At 39.1% G+C, this 23,673-nt stretch overlaps 1 protein-coding gene across 2 annotated transcripts in view; it reads left to right on the top strand.

Annotated features, from left to right (window-relative positions):
* Positions 1-23,361, top strand: part of dlg4a (discs, large homolog 4a) — a 192,361-nt gene extending 169,000 nt beyond the window's left edge. For both annotated transcript variants that reach the window (XM_079815479.1, XM_079815480.1), the window contains exons 13-22: positions 1,884-1,998; positions 3,995-4,171; positions 6,249-6,291; positions 8,971-9,001; positions 9,125-9,172; positions 11,584-11,685; positions 12,953-13,125; positions 14,384-14,496; positions 14,627-14,718; positions 17,201-23,361. In XM_079815479.1, the coding sequence (XP_079671605.1) occupies positions 1,884-1,998; positions 3,995-4,171; positions 6,249-6,291; positions 8,971-9,001; positions 9,125-9,172; positions 11,584-11,685; positions 12,953-13,125; positions 14,384-14,496; positions 14,627-14,718; positions 17,201-17,307 (1,001 nt within the window). In that variant the 3' untranslated portion in view covers positions 17,308-23,361. The remainder of the gene's footprint in view (positions 1-1,883; positions 1,999-3,994; positions 4,172-6,248; positions 6,292-8,970; positions 9,002-9,124; positions 9,173-11,583; positions 11,686-12,952; positions 13,126-14,383; positions 14,497-14,626; positions 14,719-17,200) is intronic.
* Positions 23,362-23,673: the final 312 nt, after the last annotated feature.

Here is a 23,673-nt window from a genome sequence, read left to right on the forward strand (position 1 = left end):
ACAGATGTAACAGACATCATGCTATTCGTCCAGGATGCTCTCTCTCACCATTATTATGTTTGTTTTAAAACGCAACTGCTCTCATGTTTTGCCACAGGACAGCAAATGCGAGTACATTTTCTGTCATCCTTGAAGGAATGTGATTTGAAGAGTGTGAAAAGAGCATATTTTAGCCCAGTGTGAAATAAGTGAATAGCACATAAACATGAATATCTATCAATGCAATATGTGTCACATGACCAAACATGCAACATCGCTTTCAAATACCTCTGTTTTCACAGTCCACACTACAATGTGAAAACAGCATTGTCAAATTTAATCTGCTATTGGCGAGCAGCTACTTTGGTGGCTTAAAGGGATAGTTCACCCAAAAATGAAAATTAGCTCATTATTTACTCACCCTCAAGTCATCCTAGGTGTATATGACATTCTTTTTTCAGACGAATACGACGAATTAACTTTCGGCCGACCGCCTTCCGTGGAAAAGTGTTGAATGTTGAAAGTGAAACTCAAGATGTGTACGTGACGTCATGACGAGCGGACCTGGTCGCGTTAGTCTTTCAATCGCAGGGGAACTTTCAACAATTTTTCCATAAATTGAACACGGAAGGCGGTCGGCTGAAACTTTACTTGATAAAGTTTTAAATATGGATATTTTTCTTACACAAACGCATCGATTCGCTTCAGAAAGGCCTTTATTAACACCCCGGAGACGTGTGGAGCAGTTATATGATGGGCAGATGCACTTTTTATGGACTTCAAAAACAGAGCAACTATTAATCCAATTGTAATGCTTGGATTAGCCTGGACTTTTGTAATATTACTCCGATTTTATTCGTCTGAAAGAAGAATGTCATATACACCTAGGGTGACTTGAGGGTGAGTAAATCATGGGCTAATTTTCATTTTTGGGTGAACTATCTCTTTAAGCCTTTGATTATTATCGAAAGCCCCTTATGTTTTTTTGAAGATTCACTCATCTTATAAACATGGCCTAGTGGAGATGAAAAGAGAGTAAATGTTGTCTGTGCTCTTTTCCATTTTGTTTCCTTTTTTTAAAGGCAGCGGCAATTTGCACTGTGAAAATAACATTTTCTTAGCGGTAGATGATATTTACACTAAGTGCAAATAGCTGTAGATGCTCTTTACTGAGTGAAAATAGTCAAATATTCTAGTAGTTCTTTGTAATATGTGTAAATAGTAATTAGATGCTATTTATACTTTATTTTGACATACTATTTGCACCTCAGTGTCGTTGTACATAAATAGGATGTAATAGTAAAAGAGTGTAAATGATTATATTTTTTAAATTATAAAATGGATGCCACCTTAATAGGACAATAAAAGGACAACCTACCCCTAACCCTACCCAATAAATGCTTTTATTATTATTAAACATTTCGTTAGGCACTTCATTTCCACTTTTAGAACATTTTCTTAATTTTTATTGAAAGTAAATGCCTTTCCGATGTGATATGTGATGGGAAAAGAGAGAAGATTGAGCTTGGCAAAAGGCGGATTCAAACCCAGGTCGATTGCATCAAAACCAAGATCTTTAAGCCTTATGCTTTACTGACAACGCCACTTAAAACGCTGAAATACGCCCGTTATTTTTAGCTAGTGCCAATAGCACGTGCCAACAAGCCACACTATTGTACTTGGTGTAAATAGACACTCAAATATGTTCATTCTTTAAGCTCACCTCGGTTTTAAAGCCCTCATTACCTGTTCCGGCCAGTAGGTGGGACTGTCCGCCTGGATTGATTCAAAGAGCTGATAAGGTGATGATAAAGATGTTCAGCCAAATTGATAACATGGAGCCGCCACTGACTACCATTCAAAAGTCTGGTAGTGTTGTGTAACAGTTGCGTTTGTTTGTGCAGAGTACAGTCGATTTGAAGCTAAAATCCATGACCTCAGAGAGCAGTTGATGAACAGCAGTATGGGCTCTGGAACAACTACATTACGGAGTAACCCCAAACGAGGATTTTATATCAGGTAAACACACACCACGAGTCACATGGACAAATCTGGCTTACAATATTTCCAAATCCATTAGCCTCCTCTTCTCTGCATCATTTCCTGTCCTCTTTCCACTGGCATATTTTTTGTATGTATGCCCTTGTAAAAAGAAAAAGTTGACTTTAGCATACTTTTAAAAAGAGTATAAAAAATATACTTGAGTGCAAACTTAAAGTAATGTTTTCAGACATTTAATTGGATGTTATTTACAAATAAATGTAGTTACATGTAAAATGTGCTAACACTTTATTTTAGGGTTCAATTCTCACTATTGACTAGTTGTTTATTAGCATGTATATTACTATCATATTGTCTGTTTATTAGCACTTATAAAGCACACATTAATGCCTTATTCTGCATGATCATATTCAACATTCCTTAATCCTAGCAACACCTAAACTTAACAACTACCTTACTAACTATTAATAAGCAGTAATTAGGAGTTTATTGATTCCAAAATAAGTGCACTTCTTTAGAGCACAACAAAATATTATCAAAACGTAATGATTTAAAATGTACTTTAAAGTGAAACTTGTAATTTGACGTGATTGCACTTTTCAAACGTGTTAAGAATGGCATGAAAATTGATTTGAATAACACTACAAATGCAAATTCAATATAATTAAGCGCACTTGTTTTTCACAAGGGTGGAATTACCAGATGAACTTACATTTGACAAAATGCCCAGTAAGCAAGCTAAGCTCACTGTGTAATTGTATCCCATAATCCACTGCACTCAACTTCACCTTCCATCTCCAGTGTGATAAATGAACTGGATACTAGATATACTGCAATAATCTTTCATTATTACTCAATATTTACGTGTTCATTTTTTAACTATTTGAGTTGCAATGTAATGGATCATGTGAGAACAGTGTAGCATTCTAAAAAAATAGGCAACACTGCCCTAGAGAAAAAAAACAAAAATATTATGTAAAATATATTTATTTCATCCTAGGTATACTACAAATCCATTACCATATGTCACTTGAGGCTTACTGATATAAATATTATAATTAAACTTTTTTGTACTTCTTTATTGCACATTTATTAATATTAAAGGAACACTCCACTATTTTTTGAAAATGGGTTCATTTTCCAGTTTTACCGTTTTCTAATCCATTCAGCCGATCTCCGGGTCTGGCAGTAGCACTTTTAGCATAGCTTAGCATAGATTATTGAATCTGATTAGACCGTTAGCATCTCGCTCAAAAAATGACCAAAGAGTTTCGATATTTTTCCTATTTAAAACTTGACTCCTCTGTAGTTACATCGTGTACATTGCAAAGTTTTAAATAGGAAAAATATTGAATCTCTTTGGTCATTTTTTGAGCGAGATGCTAACGGTCTAATCAGATTTAATGATCTATGCTAAGCTATGCTAAAAGTGCTACTGCCAGACCCGGAGATCGGCTGAATGGATTCGAAAACGGTACATTTCTAAAAACGCCCTATTTTCAAAAATAGTGGTCTGTTCCTTTAAGCCTAAAATGTGTTTAATATCTCTATTTCAGGATAACTAAAGTGCATTAAATACAAAACTAGTTGTTCGAATTTAGCAGACTTTAAAAATATCAATTTAGTATACCAAAAGTAAAATGATATGGTGTTTATATTAAGTACACAAATATGTAAATGTATTTGTAGTATACTTAGTATAAAGTAAATGTATTTCGAATACATTTTGGTATATTTAATTTCCACTAGGGTGCTCAGTATGTAGAAAGAAATCAGAAGGCTAGTATTCCATTCTGAACATAGCCAATGAATAACAATGAAAAATAAAAGGTCTGCGTTGCTTAATTTCAACCCAATTCCATGATTTTCCTTTGATGTTCCTCCTTTTCAACTCGTCTGTCTCTAACTGTCCTCCTTTATCCTCTCTTTTCTCCATGACTTATGTTCTCTCTCTCTCTCTCTCTCTCTCTCTCTCTCTCTCTCTCTCTCTCTCTCTCTCTCTGTCGTTTGGCAGGGCTCTGTTTGACTATGATAAGACGGCAGACTGTGGTTTCCTGAGTCAGGCCGTAGGCTTTCGGTTTGGAGATGTGCTGCATGTTTTGGACTGTGGAGATGAGGAGTGGTGGCAGGCCTGCAGAGTCAGCCCACAGGGGGATGAGGAGGAGGTCGGCTTCATCCCCAGCAAGAGGAGGTGTGTGTGTGTGTGTGTGTGTGTGTGTGTGTGTGTGTGTGTGTGTGTGTCGCTGCTTTCTCTTGTGCTATCTCCTCTGTTGTCCTTGAACAAAATAATATTCAAACGGCTTAAAGAGGCTTTTCATTCACTGTTACAAGGACGTGCTCTAGAAGCATTTATCCACACACAACCCAAACCCAAAATAGTCCATTTAAAAGAAGGTTCTGGGATAGTCTCTTAATTTATTCCTGTGATCAAAGCTGAATTACCCCAGTCTTCAGTGTCACATGATCCTTCAGAAATCATTCTAATATGATGAGTTGATGCTCAAGAAAGATTTATGATTATTATCAATACAAACAGTTGTGCTGCTTCATATTTTTGTGGATAATCATGATTATTTGATGAATAGAAAGTTCTAAAGAGCAGCATTTAAATGAAACATACATAGAAATATGTGTAACCAGGGCTGGATTTACCTCATATTATGGCATAGGCAATATGACAAAGAGTGACCAATAGTAATGATTGATAAAAAGAAATGTATCGCATATAATATTTCTGCCCAAGAGCAATGACATTTTAAATGTTATTAATTTATAAAGTAACTGTCTTACTGTGAGTTTTAGCATCAGATTCAAATAATAGCAATAATTAAAATATATATTATTTCTCCTCATTGTAATTGACCCCCCGGGTTGTGTGAGCTTGTGTTTTGTCATCTATTTTTTAAATTAGAGGGGGGCGTTTTTCACTGAATTTCCTGATTTGGCCACGTCACAGTGTGGGTAGGGTTTAGGAGTGGGGTCGGGTAAAGGGGATCATTTTCATTGTGTGATTTATAAACACCCACCAGTTTGAAAACACCCAAAAATGTTGTTCCGCAGAGACCCCATACTCTAGAGAGCTGGCGGGCACATGGTTGCAAGATTGCACATTTTAAGTAAAACACCGGATAGAATACGTATTCTTTTAAAAGAAAAGCTCTGATTGGGTGATTTAAATGACTGAAATCTGGCAACCACAAGCATGAATGTTCCACCCCCAACCCCCCCATTTATTTTTTAACTACATTTTAGTCTCGTTTTTTTTTGTCAACAGTATTGCATGTTGATATGTGACCCTGGACCACAAAACAAGTCATAAGTCGCACGGGTATATTTGTGGCAATTGTATGGGTCAAAATTATTGAATTTTCTTATATGCCAAAAATCATTAGGATATTAAGTAAAGATCATGTTCCATGAAGATATTTTGTCATTTCCTACCGTAAATATATCAAAAAATGTATTATTAGTAGTAATATGCATTGCTAAGGACTTTTTCTCAATATTTAAATTTTTTTGCACCCTCAGAATCTAGATTTTTAAATAGTTGTATCTCGGCCAAATATTGTCCTATCCTAAAAGACCATGAACATTTTTTGTGATATTTGTTTCGTTAACGAAATTAACACTAGTGTGAGCAGAATGCCTACGCATAAATCCGGCCCTGATTGTATGTAAAAATTACGTTTCATTATTCTTATGCAAATCAAGCAAAAGTAATCAAGTTTACCAGCTTTACATTGTCGTGACAGAAATAAGAGATTTTTTTCATACCAGTCTCACATTAATGTTTTATGGCTTTAATCTTGTTTAGGACAAATTCACTAAACTGCATTTATGCGTAGATATTCCAGCAGTTAGTTGTTTTAACATTGTGTTCATCTGGCATGTCACTCACTTTGCAAAAAACACACAGAAAAACGCCTTGAGAGAGTTCAGAATGCAGTTAGAATGTCCTTAAAACGAAGGATATTGTGACAAAAAATGTTGCTTTTGGTATTATATAGTCAAACAATATCACACAAGCAAGTGCTGTTTTTCCCAAATATCGGCTGTTCGGTCTCGATAAAGTACGCCAGACTGTGGTAGTCTGCTGCATTCTCAAAACCCTACAAGATAGTGAATTGTTTGCCACCATTTGCATAAATGCATTTGCATGTGGGAATAAACAACAGCATCAGATGGGCACACTTCCTTCTTTGTGAATTCCCCCTCAGTGTTTTTATTTATTTATCTTGTGTCATTCATTGAACCAATCTCTCTTCCAGGGTTGAGAGGAAAGAGTGGTCGCGGTTGAAGTCAAAAGAAAGGGTAAGCTCCATGCTAAAACACAACCAGCTGTTTGCAGTTCATCCCATCCACCCATTTTTCTTTAAATTACTCCAAAAACATTTGGCTCCTCTCCTATGAGATTTGTTTTCCTTCTCTCTAATCAGTTGTGATAGGTTTAGGCTAGCAGTGGTGTATGTTTGCAGCCCATGGGAGTCTATCAAGGAGTCGTTTTATGAAAGCATTGAAACTCCTGGGCATTGAGAGCTTGTGCTGCCTGTAGATACAGATCCCTGCACACATGACTTCAGCACATGCAGACTGCTGTTCTCTTCTGTAGGTTTGCCCGGGAACTTCATATTTTAAGCTAACCTTCCTTTCTGGAAGACAGGTAGCTTTTTAGCGCTAATGCAAACACAACGAACAGCAAATGGTGTTCATTAAGCATGAAATTGATGTTTTAGCTGTGTATTTTAGCATGAAAAAAAAGGTTCCCACTTGCAATTATGGCGTTGTGGTGGTATTCATATATAGAGTTCCTAAAATGACATTTGCCAACAAAAAAACTTGACAGGGAAAACGTCCGCATGCTCATGTTACTGTTCCTGGTTTATGTCAATCTATGTTTCCCAGACGCACACAAAGCCTTTGGGCATTTCCCCTCCCCACTTTGTCACAGGGTTAGCTTTGAAAAAGTAGTGTGCTTAATTGCATTCATTGTGCACTTGTAGTGCAAATCTTAAAATCATATTTTTTAAAACAATGTACTTGCAGATAGGGATGAAACTGTATGGAAATTTCACATCATGATTATAGTGACCCAAATTATCCCGGTTATCAATATTATCACGGTTTTCTTCGAATGAGATGAAAGTGTTCAAAAAGAACAGATGCACACACTTTTAAATCATTTCAACAAGTTTTATATTTGAAAAACAACAAACAACAAATAAATCAAGCAGCTCTATGCACTTTTTTAAGCTAGATTCTATTCTGTGGGATTTACTTCCTTAATGACCGTCGTCAATAGCAACACAAAAATAATAATAATTTGGTGTAAATATAATCTCTAATATTATCTCTGTAAATATTTTCTCAAGCAATATTCTCATGAGTGTTCTATCAGCTGTGATGCATTTAAATCTAGCATATTTTGTGTAAGAGCCCAAACAGTATCCTAGTGAAATATCCATATTTTCATATGATTTGACAGTTTATTTTATTAAATATTAAAAATCCAAAAGGTGTGCATCATACCTGACACCTAGATGAACACTTTACAGTCAGATTTATGACTGTGCGTCATTTTCTTCAAATGCTATTGAAGTTCGAAAGTGTATACAAATCTTGTATGTAACTTTAGAGACGGTCCCTAAATTCGCGAATCTCGAACGTCAAGCCGACTTTATGCCAGTCATATCAGATGCGCTGTGGTTCTGCTGTGTTTGCTTGAAACTATTTTCGCTGCTGAAATAAAACAAAAACAATCAACCACTGTATGATGAATGAACGTTTTGAGTGCAGATTTTAGTAAGTGAGAGCGTGCTCTGAACAAAACTCTGGCTAATCTGAACGCCTCTGATTATTAGAAACACGTGTGGTTGGTTATAATGCGCAACGCGATTATAATAACAGATGGCTTTTGAGAAGACTATAATAAGTTCAACCGCCAAAGTGGCTAGTGTGAGTGACCTCAATACCAAAACTACGTCTAGTATTACTACCAAAGTCCACTTGCCTTGCGTTTGCAGATTTGACGCGTTTTCCTCTATTACAGCGACTTTCTTCTGGCATGTTCTGCAGACAAGGTGACCATCTTCGATTAAGTTTCCCTCAGGACTTTTGTAAAAGCCAAAATATGACCACACCTCAGATTTTGGTCCTTCAATCCCCCGAGTGCTGTCACTGCCTTCTGCCATTTCTTCTCATTCAAAAAACAGCGTTGCGCTGCACCAGCAGCTGACTGGACGAGATTTACCGCAAGTTTTCAAAATCGTGATAATCACGCGCTGTTTTAATGATAATTCATTTTTAAACGATATTACTAACCGTCAGTACATTTTATCGTGGTTTATCTTGAAACCGGTAATTGTTACTTGCAGATCTTATATTAATGAAATAAAAGACCACTTAAGTGTACATAAAGAGTAAACTTATAATAATGTAAAATTAAAAGTTTTATTTTAAAGTACATTTTTAAAACATTATGTTTTAATAATCTGTTGTCATGCTTTAAAGGAACACGCCAACGTTTTGGGACTTGCAAATCCGCCATGGTACAAGCGCAACTGGCTTTTAAAGGGAATGGGAGATGAGACTCTGATTGGTTTATTGGATGCTATGCCCAAAACACACCCATGACTCATTAAGAGACTAGGGACAACCCTTTTTTTTAAAGTAGCAAAAGTGGATTTCGGGCTTGCCGTAAGTGCACCTGCGCCGTGAGCTTCAGACCATGTGTTTAGATCATTAAAATAGGGCCCTAAATGTCTGAAAACATTGCATTCAGGTCACACTTAAGTATATTGTTGCCGTAAAAAAGTACTCTTTTTAAAAGTATACTAAATTGTAGTTCTTTTTCACAAGGATGAGTGCTCATCTCATTAATATGATTATGCCAGGACAAATTATGCAATAACTGGATGTTTACATCTAAACTGGTGTAGGAAACAGTCTAATACAATTTAATAAGCGATGTACCTTTAATTTGCCTTTTGACAGGACCGAAGTCGAGACAGTACAGGATCACAGGGTGAGTTACAACCATCTTTTCCCTCAGCACAACACAGGCCAGAATACCGATATACAGTTTCATGTTTTGTTGTTGAATGTATTGCAAACAGAAACTGATGTATGTGTATTTGTTTTCTCTCAGGAAGGGAAGAGGCAGTACGAAGTTACGAGACAGTTGCACAAGTGGAAGGTTGGCTAACTCAATTGAGTCATTTATACATTGGCTCTGATACAAACCCCAGTGAGATACCTTGATTTCTACAGTCTAGGCAGCATTAAATCTAAATTAAATAAAAACTTCATACTGTATGTGGCTCAAACTACATATGTAGACAGCAACCACACAAATAGCACTCCTCATGTAAAGTGGACTGGACTAACGCTGAATATTATTAATGTGAAATCAGATATTTCTAGATGTAGCTATTGTTATAGATAGTTTTCAGCAGTGGTGTCAAGTATTTGAGTAGATGTGATTAGTTACTGTACTTAAGTATCTTTTTGGCTACTCTGTACTTGGAGTACCAGCAACTTTTAGTCTCTACTTGACTACATTTTTGATTATGTACTCCAGTACATTTGTAATGAGTAATGCAATTACTCATTACATTTTGCATGGCACCAAACTTTTTCTGCAGCAATTTCTGCAACAAAAGAAGCGATATCGCCATCTACAGGACATTGAAGGTACTATATCTTGTGCGTTTTGCCCTTACTCACCCAAACTTGTCAACAACGAATGTGAGTGCATTAGCAGGTAGTTGTGAATTGCAGGTTTTTCATATATGAGATGAGGACATGTGCCGCGTTCACACCATGTCGTAATAGACATTAGTTAGGTTAGACGTCATATTCAATAAAACACAGATGAAAATGAGGCTGTGAGGGATAGACGTACAGTCTTTGTAATGGCATGCACTGTATAAAGGTCCTAGTTTTCACAACATTTAAAACATTTTTTTTCTTTCAGAAAGATGTTTCATCAACTGAACAATCGGTATGCTGTTACACAACAGTACAATCCATTGAACACTGTATTTCTATCCCTCTCAGCCTCGTTTTCATTCCTATCAAAAATTAAATATGGCACTACCCTGACTAAGATCTGTTACCATAATAATAAGATGATAAGTCGGAGCTCTCAAAAAAATTCCAAGTTTACTGAGACTTTTGATTTTTGAGTCTGTTGTGTCGATTTTAGCAAATGTCTTGTCATTCACTGGCATGTCTTATTGAGGACTAGTGCATCTTCGAGCCTATATTCAGAACGAGTACAATACTTAAGCACTGCTAAAATCAGATACTCTAAGACTTTTACTCAAGTCATATTGGAATTGGTGACTTGTGACTTGTAATGGAGTCATTTTCGCTGTAAGGTATCTCCACTTTTACTTAAAGGGATAGTTCACCCAAACATTTTAATTCTGTCATTAATTCTCACCCTCATATCGCTCCAAACCCGTAAGACTTTCATTCATCTTTGGAACACAAATGATCTTTTTGATGAAATCTGAGAGCTTTCTGTCCCTCCATTGACAGCTACACAACTACCACTTTGATGCTTCAAAAAGTTCATAAAGAGATCATAAAACGGATCCATATGAATTGAGCGGTGAACATAAACAGAAGTTCAACCGAACCTGCTTGATGCACGAAAACACACCTCTTGCTGAAGCTCAAACGTGCTGCGTAACACGAGAATGAACCTCATTGGTTCTCGTTGCATGTCAAGCGATCATGCTTAAGCTTCCGTTTATGTTGATGAACGTTTATATGTGAATAAAATCCTAAATTCAATCTGTTCATCATATAAAGCGATCGAGTCTCTTCAGAAAATTTGGACTAAACCGCTCAATGTTTTATGATCTCTTTATGAACTTTATGAGCATTAAAGTGGTAGTGTGTAGCTGTCAATGAAGGGTCAGAAAGCTCTCAGATTTCATCAAAAAGATCTTCATTTGTGTTCTGAAGATGAACGAAAGTCTTGTGGGTTTTGGATTTGGAACGACATGAGGGTGAGAATTAATGACAGAATTTTCATTTTTGGTTGAACTATCCCTTTAAGCCCTGGTTTTCAGGTACTTTTTGCACTTGCCTTTCAGTACTGAATAATAATATATTTTTTAATAAACTTGTCAGCCTTATCCACAAAGAAAACGTGCAAAGTATACTTTGTTTTTTTTTTCTGTGTACAGTGAACTGGATATATTCATCATCACTGTATGCCACATTCACTATAAACCTTTTTGATGATTCATATTAACATATTAACTATCAACTACTGGTGACGATTACCCCGCGATTTCAAACGAGGGAGACCCTCCTGAAAACAATACTTATTTGTGACTTGAAACTGACGTAAAATTGACGGGCCTGTGCTGCACTTCTATGGATGTTTTGCAAAATTAAGCATTTTCTTAGCTTCATTTTGCTGCCTACAGTTTTTGTATGGGGAGCACACTAGGGTCACTAGGGTTGGGAACTGAGCCACTGAGTTTTTTTAGCTTATGTCATATTGTTCTTTCTCCTCACTTCCATTTTTGCTTTGTCTACTAGTGTATGTATTCGTAGAGTCTCTGTCTCATCTCTCATCCTGTTTAGTGCACTACGCGAGGCCGATCATTATTCTGGGCCCGGTGAAGGACAGAGTGAATGATGACCTGCTGTCTGAGTTCCCAGACAAGTTTGGCTCTTGTGTCCCTCGTAAGTATTCCTCAACTCTGTTGTCACGCTCAGATGCATATAGCTCACAAAAGTGCCAAGAGCTTGCTCAACAATGGTCTGATTTGGCTTCACGCAATTTCCGTCTTCAGAAATCATTCTAATACGCTGATTTGCGTATCAAAAATGCTGCTTCATATTTTTGTGGAAACCATGATACAATTTTCAGGATGCTTTGATGAATATCTTCTGTAACATAAATGTATTTACTGTCACTTTTGCTCAATTTAAAGGCACAATATGTAAGATCCACTAGATATCCAAAAAACACTAGAACAGTGTTATATATCTCGTTGACTTTTGTACTTACATTATCCCAAATGTTTCCAAGAATGTTTAAATTCAGAGAAATAAGCAATTTTCGTCACCTATCAATTTTTATGGTTTTATTTTGTAGAAACCATGGAAATACCAAAGATGCTTTAATATATGATGTGTTTTATTAGACAGGTGAGCAACTGTTTGGATGCATTCATGGACAGTAAACTAATCATTATTATACAGCTCAACACAGTTAGTCTTATTGTTTAAATATGGTGTTCTCAATTTACCGCGAGTACCAGGTTTTACCATGCCTAATATCACTCTAGCTCACTGCAGTGTGAACAAGTGTCTCATAGTAGCGCCGAGCGAACCGACAGAGTAACATTATAACATGACTTTAACACACTCAAATGTATCTAACATGATAAAACAGAGCTGCATTACCCCACATACACATGAGCGGAAGAAGCGGAAGCGGCGACTGTGGCAGAATAAAAGCTCTGCGAAATCAGGGCGTCATCAAACTATGCCTTTGTTTTGAATAACCTCTAGCAGAGAAAAATGACATACTGTGGCTTTAATGCATCCTTGCTGAATAAAAGTGTTGGTGTCACTTTTTTAAAAAGATACCCCAACCTTTTAAATGGTAGTGTATCACAGTTTCTACAAACATATAAAGCAACTCGAATAATCAGAAATGTTTCTTGAGCAGCAAATCATCATATTAGATTCTGAAGGATTAGTTGACACTAAAGACGGGAGTAATGATGCTGAAAATACAGCTTTGTCATCACAAAGAATAAATTATATTTTGCTCTCACAGTAGTGATTTCATTAAAAAAAAAAGTATTTTGAAACTTGCCCAAAATGTCTCTGCCAACAGCTTACGATAAGCAGTAAACAGCCATTTTCAACACGCCCGTCACACACTGCCATTAAGTGTAAATGATATCATAGTCATGAGATGATCATCGCTCTTTCTCAGATACGACACGACCCAAGCGGGAGTATGAGGTGGATGGGCGGGACTACCATTTTGTGTCGTCGCGGGAACAGATGGAGAAAGACATTCAGAACCATCGTTTCATTGAGGCGGGCCAGTACAACAGCCACCTGTACGGAACCAGCGTTCAGAGCGTCCGAGAGGTGGCAGAACAGGTCAGATCAGAGTTTCGGGCAAAAACAGGGCTTGACATTAACTTTTTTGCTCACCAGCCATTGTGGCTAGTGGTTTTCCAAAGATACTAGCCACTCAGCACTCACTTTGACATTGATATCATGGGGAAAAATTGCCATATAGATATTTAACATCTCATAATTTGGCAGCTAGTATATTAGGCTGCTGTCACTTTAAGACCTGACGCACAGATCCATTATACTGTTACACATGCGTTTTCTTTCTCAACTGTTTACGTTCACTTAAAACACTTAAAACATAAGTGAACGTCCTTTGGATGAGACGTTAAACCGAGGTCCTGACTCTCTATGGTCATAAAAAAATCCCAGGATGTCCTTCGGAAAAAGAGTAGGGGTGTAACCCCGGCATTCTGGCCAAATTTGCCCATTGGCCTCTGTCCATCATGGCCTCCTAATAATCCCTATATAGTGATTGGCTTCATCACTCTGTCTCCTCTCCACCAATAAGCAGGTGTGTGGCGGGCGTTCTGGCGCAATATGGCTGCCATCGCATCATCCAGGTGGTGCTGCACATTGGTGGTGGATGAGGAGATTCTCCCCTTCTATATTTAAAGCACTTTGAGTACCCAGAAAAGCTCTATATAAATGCAACAAATTAAATGGCAGTGTTTACGTGAATACTCGCCAAGACCAGCATTTTGACATTTTGTGTGTATTTGACTGTTTAAGAGCAATAAGCAGCGAAAAAGATTAGTAGTTTTTAAATACTAAGAATTAAGTACTCAGAGGCGGGATTTATGTGCGCGCACTTTGGGTGTTTGAGCACAAAATCTGCGGGAATGAGTAAATTTATGTGCAATACACGCAATCCCATGCCGAAATTCAACCCCTGTAACAGCAACAATATTCATCCGGAGCAAATGACGCGAGCGAGTGTGTTGGAGAGACTCGCTGTCGGAGAGATCATGAGAGAGAGAGAGAAAGAGCAGCTGGTATTGTGTGTCTATTCTGAGGAAAATTAGTATTAGAAAAATCTATATTTTTGACATTTGCACTTAGTTTACTATTCCAGATGCATTTTTAAAAGACTAGAATTGAACAATGTATATATAAAATTCAGCCCAACAAAGTGGCTAGTAGGAGTGACTGCGTTACACGCCACTGCTGAAATACACACACATCTGGCGGGCGTTAATGTCAAGCCCTGGACAAAACATTGAACTTGTGTATCATTTTTGCAAATCTTAATATGTGTGTATTTTTGTGTGTTCGTGAGCAGCAGGGAAAACACTGTATTCTGGATGTGTCCGCAAATGCGGTTCGTAGGCTACAGGCTGCACAGCTCCACCCAATCGCCATCTTCGTACGGCCCAAATCACTGGAGAACGTCCTGTACGTAACTGCAAACAACTACACAAATACTTCAAGTCAACTTCAACTCAAAATTGAGCCTATGTATGTTTAGCCGTAAATGTAGCTATGTAAGCTAGTAAACTGATGGGGTCTGTGCTGTATTATCCAGAGAGATCAACACACGTTTAACTGAGGAACAAGCCAGGAAAGGTATGGACCGCGCTATCAAACTGGAGCAAGATTTCCTGGAGTGCTTCTCTGGTGAGTTTCATGCAACACCCTCTAGTGTCCTGGAAGAAAACACATTTACTAATTACTAAGCCACACTAATGGCCAGATTTACATATGATTTAGACAAAAAATGCATGAAAATTACTGTTTTTTTATGAACTGTATCACTAAAAATAATTTTTACATCTTAATGCAGGCAAAATTATGCGCAGTGTATGAATGCATGTTTTCATCTGACTTGACCTCACCTGACACCTCACCTGATTTGACTTGACCTCACCTCACCTCACCTCACCTGACCTGACCTGACCTGACCTGACTTGACCTGACTTGACTTGACTTGACTTGACTTGACTTGACTTGACCTGACCTGACCTGACCTGACCTTGACTTGACCTGACCTCACCTGACTTGACTTGACTTGACTTGACTTGACTTGACCTCACCTCACCTCACCTCACCTGACTTGACTTGACTTGACTTGACTTGACCTGACCTGACCTGACCTCGACTTGACTTGATCTCACCTGACTTGACTTGACTTGACTTGACCTGACCTGACCTGACCTGACCTGACCTGACCTGACCTCACCTCACCTGACTTGACTTGACCTCATCTCACCTGACTTGACCTGACCTCACCTCGACTTGAATTGACCTCACCTCGACTTGACTTGACCTCACCTGACTTGACTTGACTTGACTTGACTTGACTTGACTTGACTTGACTTGACTTGACTTGACCTCACCTCACCTCACCTCACCTCACCTCACCTGACTTGACCTCACCTGACTTGACTTGACTTGACCTCACCTCACCTGACTTGACCTCACCTCACCTGACTTGACTTGACTTGACTTGACCCGGCCATGACTTGACTTGACCTCACCTGACTTGACTTGACTTGACTTGAACTCACCTCACCTCACCTCACCTGACTTGACTTGACTTGACTTGACTTGACCTGACCTCACCTCGACTTGACTTGATCTCACCTGACTTGACTTGACTTGACTTCACCTCACCTCACCTGACTTGACCTCATCTCACCTGACTTGACTTGACCTGACCTGACCTGACCTCACCTCACCTCGACTTGACTTGACCTCACCTGACTTGACCTCACCTCACTTGACTTGACTTGACCTCACCTGACTTGACTTGACCTCACCTCACCTGACTTGACTTGACTTGACTTGACTTGACTTGACTTGACCTCACCTCACCTGACTTGACTTGACTTGACCTGACCTCGACTTGATCTCACCTGACTTGACTTGACTTGACTTCACCTCGCCTCACCTGACTTGACTTAACTTGACCTCATCTCACCTGACTTGACCTGACCTGACCTGACCTCACCTCACCTCACCTCGACTTGACTTGACCTCACCTGACTTGACTTGACTTGACCTCACCTCACCTCACCTCACCTGACTTGACCTCACCTGACTTGACTTGACTTGACCTCACCTCACATCACCTGACTTGACCTCACCTGACTTGACTTGACTTGACTTGACTTGACTTGACCCGGCCATGACTTGACTTGACCTCACCTGACTTGACTTGACTTGACTTGACTTGACTTGACCTCACCTCACCTGACTTGACTTGACTTGACTTGTCTGACCTGACCTCACCTCGACTTGACTTGATCTCACCTGACTTGACTTGACTTGACTTGACTTCACCTCACCTCACCTGACTTGACCTCATCTCACCTGACTTGACTTGACCTCACCTCACCTCGACTTGACTTGACCTCACCTGACTTGACCTCACCTCACCTCACCTGACTTGACCTCACCTGACTTGACTTGACCTCACCTCACTTGACTTGACTTGACCTCACCTGACTTGACTTGACCTCACTTCACTTGACTTGACTTGACCTCACCTCACCTCACTTGACCTCACCTCACCTGACTTGACTTGACCTGACCTCACATCACCTGACTTGACTTGACCTCACCTCACCTCACCTGACTTGACTTGACTTGGCTTGACTTGGCTTGACCTGACCTCACATCACATCACATCACATCACATCACATCACCTGACCTGACCTGACCTGACCACACCTCACCTCACCTGACTTGACTTGACTTGACTTGACCTCACCTCACCTCACCTGACTTGACCTCACCTCACCTCACCTCACCTCACCTCACCTGACTTGACCGACAGCAGGTTACAACAACAAAGCTAGACAAGGCACAATGGAAACTTGAGGGCTTTATTTAGTAATGAAATAAGACACACCTGAAAGTAAGCAACACAATGAACCAATGAGAACAAAGAACTGATAGGCACCTGACAAGACAATAAATCAGAAGATGAAACTTGAACTAAGGAACCACATGGCAGGAACACGTGAGGGGAACAGGGAATCACATGACCTGAAACAGGAAACATGGCTATGACCAATTACATAATAAAAGACATGGAAACATCAATGTTAATGTGACAAAATGCTTAATTGATACATTGTTCTGTCTGTATCGCAGCGATCGTGGAGGGCGACAGCTTCGAGGAGGTTTATCACAAGGTGAAAACTGTGATCGAGGAGCAGTCAGGGCCTTATATCTGGATTCCCACCAGGGAGCGTCTGTGAGAGTCCATCCAGAGCCAAACCACCTCGCCCAGTCACCATTCGGCCTGCCTGCCCTGGACCGCGGAGCTCCGACTCGTAGAGCTCACGAGAAACAGACAGAGAGAGAGAGGGAGAGAGAGATGGGAAGAGTGAAAGGCAGGGAGAAGTCACAGAGACACCAGGAAATGACGGAGCGGAACAGCAACGGAGCTGCCCACGCCGCCTCTGCCTCTCTTTTCCTCCTTTCCCTAGCTTTGTAACTTCCTTTTTCTGCTTTTAACTTCCTTTCTCTGTCTTTCTCTCATTCCGTCTCGGTTTCTTTCTGGCTTTCTCTCTGAATTACGTCCTCTCAAACAGGACTGGTGAGCTGTTTTTACTCTGTCACGAACTGGGATGCTACAAAGAAATTTTGTATATTGTCAGATTCCCTCTCGCTCTCTCCCAACAAGACAGGAAGTGGAGAGAGATGAGCGACCGCCTTGGCTTTTACTGGAATGAGACTTTCAAGAGCTGTTCCTGATTAAAGGAGCTCCTTTTACAATACTAAAGGTGAATCGAACTGAATTATGAAAGAAGTATATTTATCAGTATCAATAATGCGCTGAAATCTTCAATATCAAAGATATTACGACTACTCAGAGACTGACGTTCTTCACCCACAGTTATCAGCATCAAGGGCGTTTAATTCCTTTTACAAATTTGAAGTGCTTGTTGTGTGCTTCCTGAGATCCAGGAAGTTCTGAGTGGGCCTCAGCCCTTTCGAATGTTCCCCTTAAATCGTTTGCAGCTAGTTCATCATCACATTGAATGGAGAAGAAGGAGACAAAAAGGAGCGACGCAGACCGCGACTCTCATTCTGCACATCATAGAAAGCCACATGCTTGATATTCCGGGGTCTGTTTTCTTTGATTTTCTTGCGCTTACATGTAAACATGCACATTTAGACACACGCCAACATGGATTTTCTAACATTCGCCGCCTTCTATCTGGATCTTCTTGCAATAGCCTGATTGATGTTTTCCTCTGAGCTGAAATTCATTTGCTCGGTCGGATTATTTCCCCGAGCGCCACAGCTCTCAAACACAAAGACTCCAGGCTGCTCTTTAATGTGCAATATCGGGCTCTTCCTTAATCTTCTCACAATGTAACGAATTTTAGCCATGCTTGGATCTTGAAGTCATCGTCCAATTATCGAACGGCGTCATTTTTACGTGCCCGTTGGATTTCGGTTTGGTTTAGATCACGCTTGTGCTGAAAGGCTACGTTCACACCGCAGGACGAGTTCCACCTTTCTGCTCAAATCCGGTTTTTGTGTGTGAGGTTGACCTTTAAAATGTGGCCCGTATCAGACACCGGTCACCGCTCCTGAAACCTGAGGAATACCTTGACATTTTTATGCATTATTTAAATCATATAATATCATTTTTGTTTATGTAGCCAGTGGCTGTCCTCTGTCGTTTTCACAGCAAAGGTCAATCGAGCGTTTGATGATGAATGTCAAGTTAACCCCTTAACTGAGAATAGACGTGAGAATGCAAATGGTTGTAGTTGGGTCTTGTTTTAAAGAATACGCTCAGCAGATTATTGCTGATGTGAAAGCACTTCAAAAAAAGTAATGTTTACCCTAAAATTACTATAAAATCAAAGCCATTGTGTTCCAAATTTGAAGTTAATGGGCCCTATCATACACCCGGCGCAATGCGACTCCAGACGCGACGCAAGTGTTTTTTGCTAGTTTCAGCCTGACGCAGTTATCATTTTCACGTCCAGCGTCATGTTGTTTAAATAGCAAATGCACTCGCGCCCATCTGTTCGCCCATGGGCGTGCTGGTCTGAAAACCAGGTGTGTTCAGGAGCTTTGTTGGAGCGTTTCTAATTTGAAGAACTGAAAACGACTGCGCCATTGACCAACACAAATCTGGTCAATAGTGCAGTATTTTTTGTGTTATTTAAAGGGTGTGTTAGTAATATGCACCTATAGGCGTGTGCACAACGCGAGTAAACTCTGCTTATTACACACACAGGGAAGCGCAGCACACAAACATTTTTAAATATGAAAAATTAAAGGATTTAAATGTCAAAGATTATTATTGTGTACATAAATATAAAAATGCCTACATATCATAATGGATAGTCATCGCATGTATCAGAATGACCTGTTTGCAGTAATGAAGAGCAAGCAGGCATCATTGGATGAGCAGACCCGTTTCCTCGCTAGCTAGAGAAGCGTTCAGTTTTTCCGCTCGCAAATTCCGCCATGTAAATAGCGAATCCGCCATGGCGCGAGCACAACTGGCTTTTAAAGGGAAAGGGAGATGAGACTCATTGGTTTATTGCACGTTAAGCCCAAAACACACCCATGCCTCATTAAGAGACTAGGCACAACACTTTTAGACCATGCACCGGGTGCGCTGACCGTTTTTTTCCGTCCTTAGACTGCTTGTCCACCAAAGCGTTTTAGCCGGCTGAAAACGCTATAGGCTCTCTGCTGAAAACGCCTCGCTGTGGGCGCTTGAAAGCGTTCTGGCAGCGCAGTGTTTTTTTCAGTTGAGACTCTTTACTTATGATACGGAATATCCGCGGAAGTGTTACTAGCATCTCATTTCACAGATAGTTTGTTTCTGTATTGATTCTATATAAAAATGCTGATACAATGTAAAGTATTTGCTCTGGCTCTTGTTTTAAATAATTTTGTTCCATTATTACTGTTTGTTTTCATCTGTTGACGTTGTACAAGCAGAATGTTGTGGTTGGTTGGAGTTGTATTTGTCCCACCCTTCCTCCACTCTGATTGGCCGGCTGGGTGAAAAGTGTTGACCGCTCTGCGCTTGAGCGTGAAATACTCGCTCAACGCCTCATTACGCTCATGGCGTTCTAAAAACGCGGCGCTCCCATCGAAAACAATTGAATACGCCGGCCTTCACGCGGACCTTTGGTGGACACACGGTCTTAAACTAGCAAAAGTGGATTCAGACACGACCTAAGGCTCCATGCGCTTTAGACCATGCGCTCAGATCGTTAAAATAGGGCCTGATGTCACAAAAATTGGAAGTTCCTATGAGATTTTGTTTAGGCGCTGTACCAAAAATAGCCACCTGGTGTCAACCACTTAATTTCTGTAACAAATTAATACATTTCTGTCCAAATGTTACTTTTATCACAAAATATGGAACCTCAAGAAACCTGACACCGCCCACTAGGGGAGGAGCCTGCTTAAAGAATTTAGAGTAACGTTTCCATGGTCACGCAATGTCCAATGAATAATGAGTTTGTATTGTTCCTAATGATACCTAGTAATTTATGATGATTACTAAAATATGTGATATGAAAAGTGTGACAGTTAAGGGGTTAAATTGTTGTAAACTAACCTGATCATACACACTAGGAGGTCAAGGTTTGGCCGGTAAACATGGTCCACGCTGGTAGGTGCCGTAATTACACCCTTTTCTGAGCATCCTTCTCCTTTAAAAGCCAGTAGCTTATTTTAATGAAATAAATACATATATATATATATATATATATATATATACATTTCAAACATTTTACCATATTTTGTTGAATGTTTTTCTCGTATGCTGACATCACAGCTCAGGATAGTCGTTAGCTTTGGGACTGCATGTACTGTCATCAGAAAATCAACACAATCTCATAGATATTTTATCTTTCGGTGAATTGTTGGCTAATTCGTATGATCCCATTTTCAAAAAAATCTGCCTACGCCCGACTGACGGTTGTGTTTAGGGGTGGAGCTTCACGCTTATTTTTAACTCTTTCCCCGCCAGTTTTTTTTTTTTTTTAATTTCCCAGCCACCGCCTACATTTTTTATCATTTTCACAAAAATGTCATGGCCCCCAGAATACTTTGTTCAATGAATATCTGAACATGCAATATATCAAAAGACAGAACAGACCCTCTGCTGTTATTCTAGCCACATGCATTTTTTTGATCAACACTTGAATGTGGGCACTTTTTATAAACAGGAACATTGAGCAAAAAGCTGAGAAAATCACGTTTTTGTCAAAGATTACATCCAGATCAGATTCAGAGCGGTGATCAAACACAGATGAGTAGATGGAGTCCATCAACACCACAAAGCTTCACAGTCCTGTAGCTCGCCCTAGGTCGACATTACATTCAGTAACATTAGGCAGTTTTGATACTGTTTAATGTTGGTGATCGCCTTATTTTACAACCTTACATATGACATTGCTTGTTGTCATGTGTTTTGATCGGGAGATTCAGTACTCTTTCAGAAAATGTGTAATAGCGCCCCCTACCGTATAACAGTGAAAACACGGAAAGCCGGAAAATTCCAGCAACGGCGGGAAAGAGTTAAATAAAAAAAAAAACATATGAATTAATCCGAAATCGCCACCTTGTAAAATAGTTCGATTGGGTTGGAAATTCAGCATCGTCAAGATGTGTTCTTTTCTGAAGTCACATGATGTTTACGGCTCAGGTGATTGGCTAATTTTTTATGTTTGCCCCAATCAGCTGCAATGTGAACGTAGCCTTAATGGCCATTCATTCAGCCCATCTATAAACTCTCTGTACACACACACACAGACACACACACACACACACACACTATCAGGAAAATGGTGGATTGGACAATGTTTTTAACGCTGTACATCAGATTATAATTAACTCTCGTAATCGAACCAATGGGGCTACTTTGATGCATCTCAATGGCCGGTCAGTGGACATCATCGCACCAGTTAATTGGTGGGTCGATTATGTTGTGAAGAGGAGCGGGTCTTAATGATGCCGGAGTTTTATTGGAATACGATCATGGGTTCATTATGTTTGATGAGATAAATGAATGGCTGTAATGCCAGGGAATAATCAGCTTAGTTAGCCAAGTTTAACAATCTGAAGCCTGCCTCCAACTAATTGCCCTTCCCGCTCATTTGTAAACAGTTTTACTCATAATTCTGAGAGGGTTGACAAAGCGCCCACTTCCACCCTGGCCGACATGAGAATGGCAGAATGATAAATTGGCTTTTTTACCCTTTTGTGCCGTGACAGCGATGCGGTAAAAATCGATACGGTGCTTTGAGCTCAGAGGGCATCATATTCAAGGTCTAAAGTAAGGACGAAAACCGTGGAGCGTCCAGAACACAGTCCAGTGGTTTGCTTGGGATTTAGTGAGATTTCATTAAATCAATGCCATGAACTTCACCATCGTGATTGGTGGAAACACAGACGGTTTTTGTAGGTGATAATAAGAAGATGAAGTGAAACACATTTGCACTTATTAAAGGAAAGATTTGATCAGACATGATGAACGATAGAAAACAGAGCAATCTGGAGGCTTGTTTACTTTCACTTGTTTTCTTTTGGCCTTTTTTGCGTTTGAATTTCGATATTTAAGTGTGTTTGGAGTGCAGTGACAGTTTCTTTCTTGTTTAATTTATAGATTTTATATAATGGTTTATTTAATTGTTTACTGCTTTGTTTACATGGGGGTTTCGTGTGAAGACTGAGACGCTTTTGCTGTGCTTTCCAAAGTGGAGCTGCACACAATCAAATGTGAAACCTGAAAGTAAAAATTCAACTTTACTGTGAAATTTCTAAAAAAAAATATTTGCACGCATTATACATACCACATACTGATACTTTTCTAAACTTAGCCCATACATAAATTTCCCGAATCATATTATTAGCCACATAACTAATAAAAAATGAGAACGTATATTGCTGTCTGAATGAACTGCACAAAACACACACACACACACACACACACACAACACAATGTATTACCAAGAGAAATATATGAATTCACTCTTACTATAATGAATTATGAGTTGAATTTATCAATTTATTTGAAAGAATCAAATGTATTTTATTGATTTGTATTTGCCATATTCTAATTATCCTGAACAGATTGAACATATTGCTTTTATTTTAAAAAAGAATATTATGAAAATACAACAATGCCATCTGATGCAAAAGTATATTTAAATGATTTATCTTAAAAGAGAGATTTACCAATGAAAGTATCGAATTATAAAAGATGTTTCATTTCAGTGAGATGCTTGTTGTAAATTAGCTACGAAAATAATAAAACTAATTATGTTAACAAGTGTCCTGTGGAAGTTTTTTTTGTTGTTGTTACGGAGTGTATGGTAATAATGCTGTCGCTATATTGCATGCACACTACACTTTTTTAGCAGTATGCACTATTTTTATGCAGCATGTTTAATTGTTTTCTTTATGTAAATTATTATTTTTTTTTTTACATTTATTCTTTTTAATCCAATTTTGTGTAGAAATATTTGAACGTAAATTTGGCATGAAACAGTTGCGATAGGTTTTTTTTGTTCCTTATTGTGATGTATATCTGAGTGAAATGGTGTAGTGACCCCGAAAACGTCTCGGGTTAT

Source organism: Gobio gobio, assembly GCF_949357685.1.
Source record: "Gobio gobio genome assembly, chromosome: 4".
Classification (NCBI taxonomy): domain Eukaryota; kingdom Metazoa; phylum Chordata; class Actinopteri; order Cypriniformes; family Gobionidae; genus Gobio; species Gobio gobio.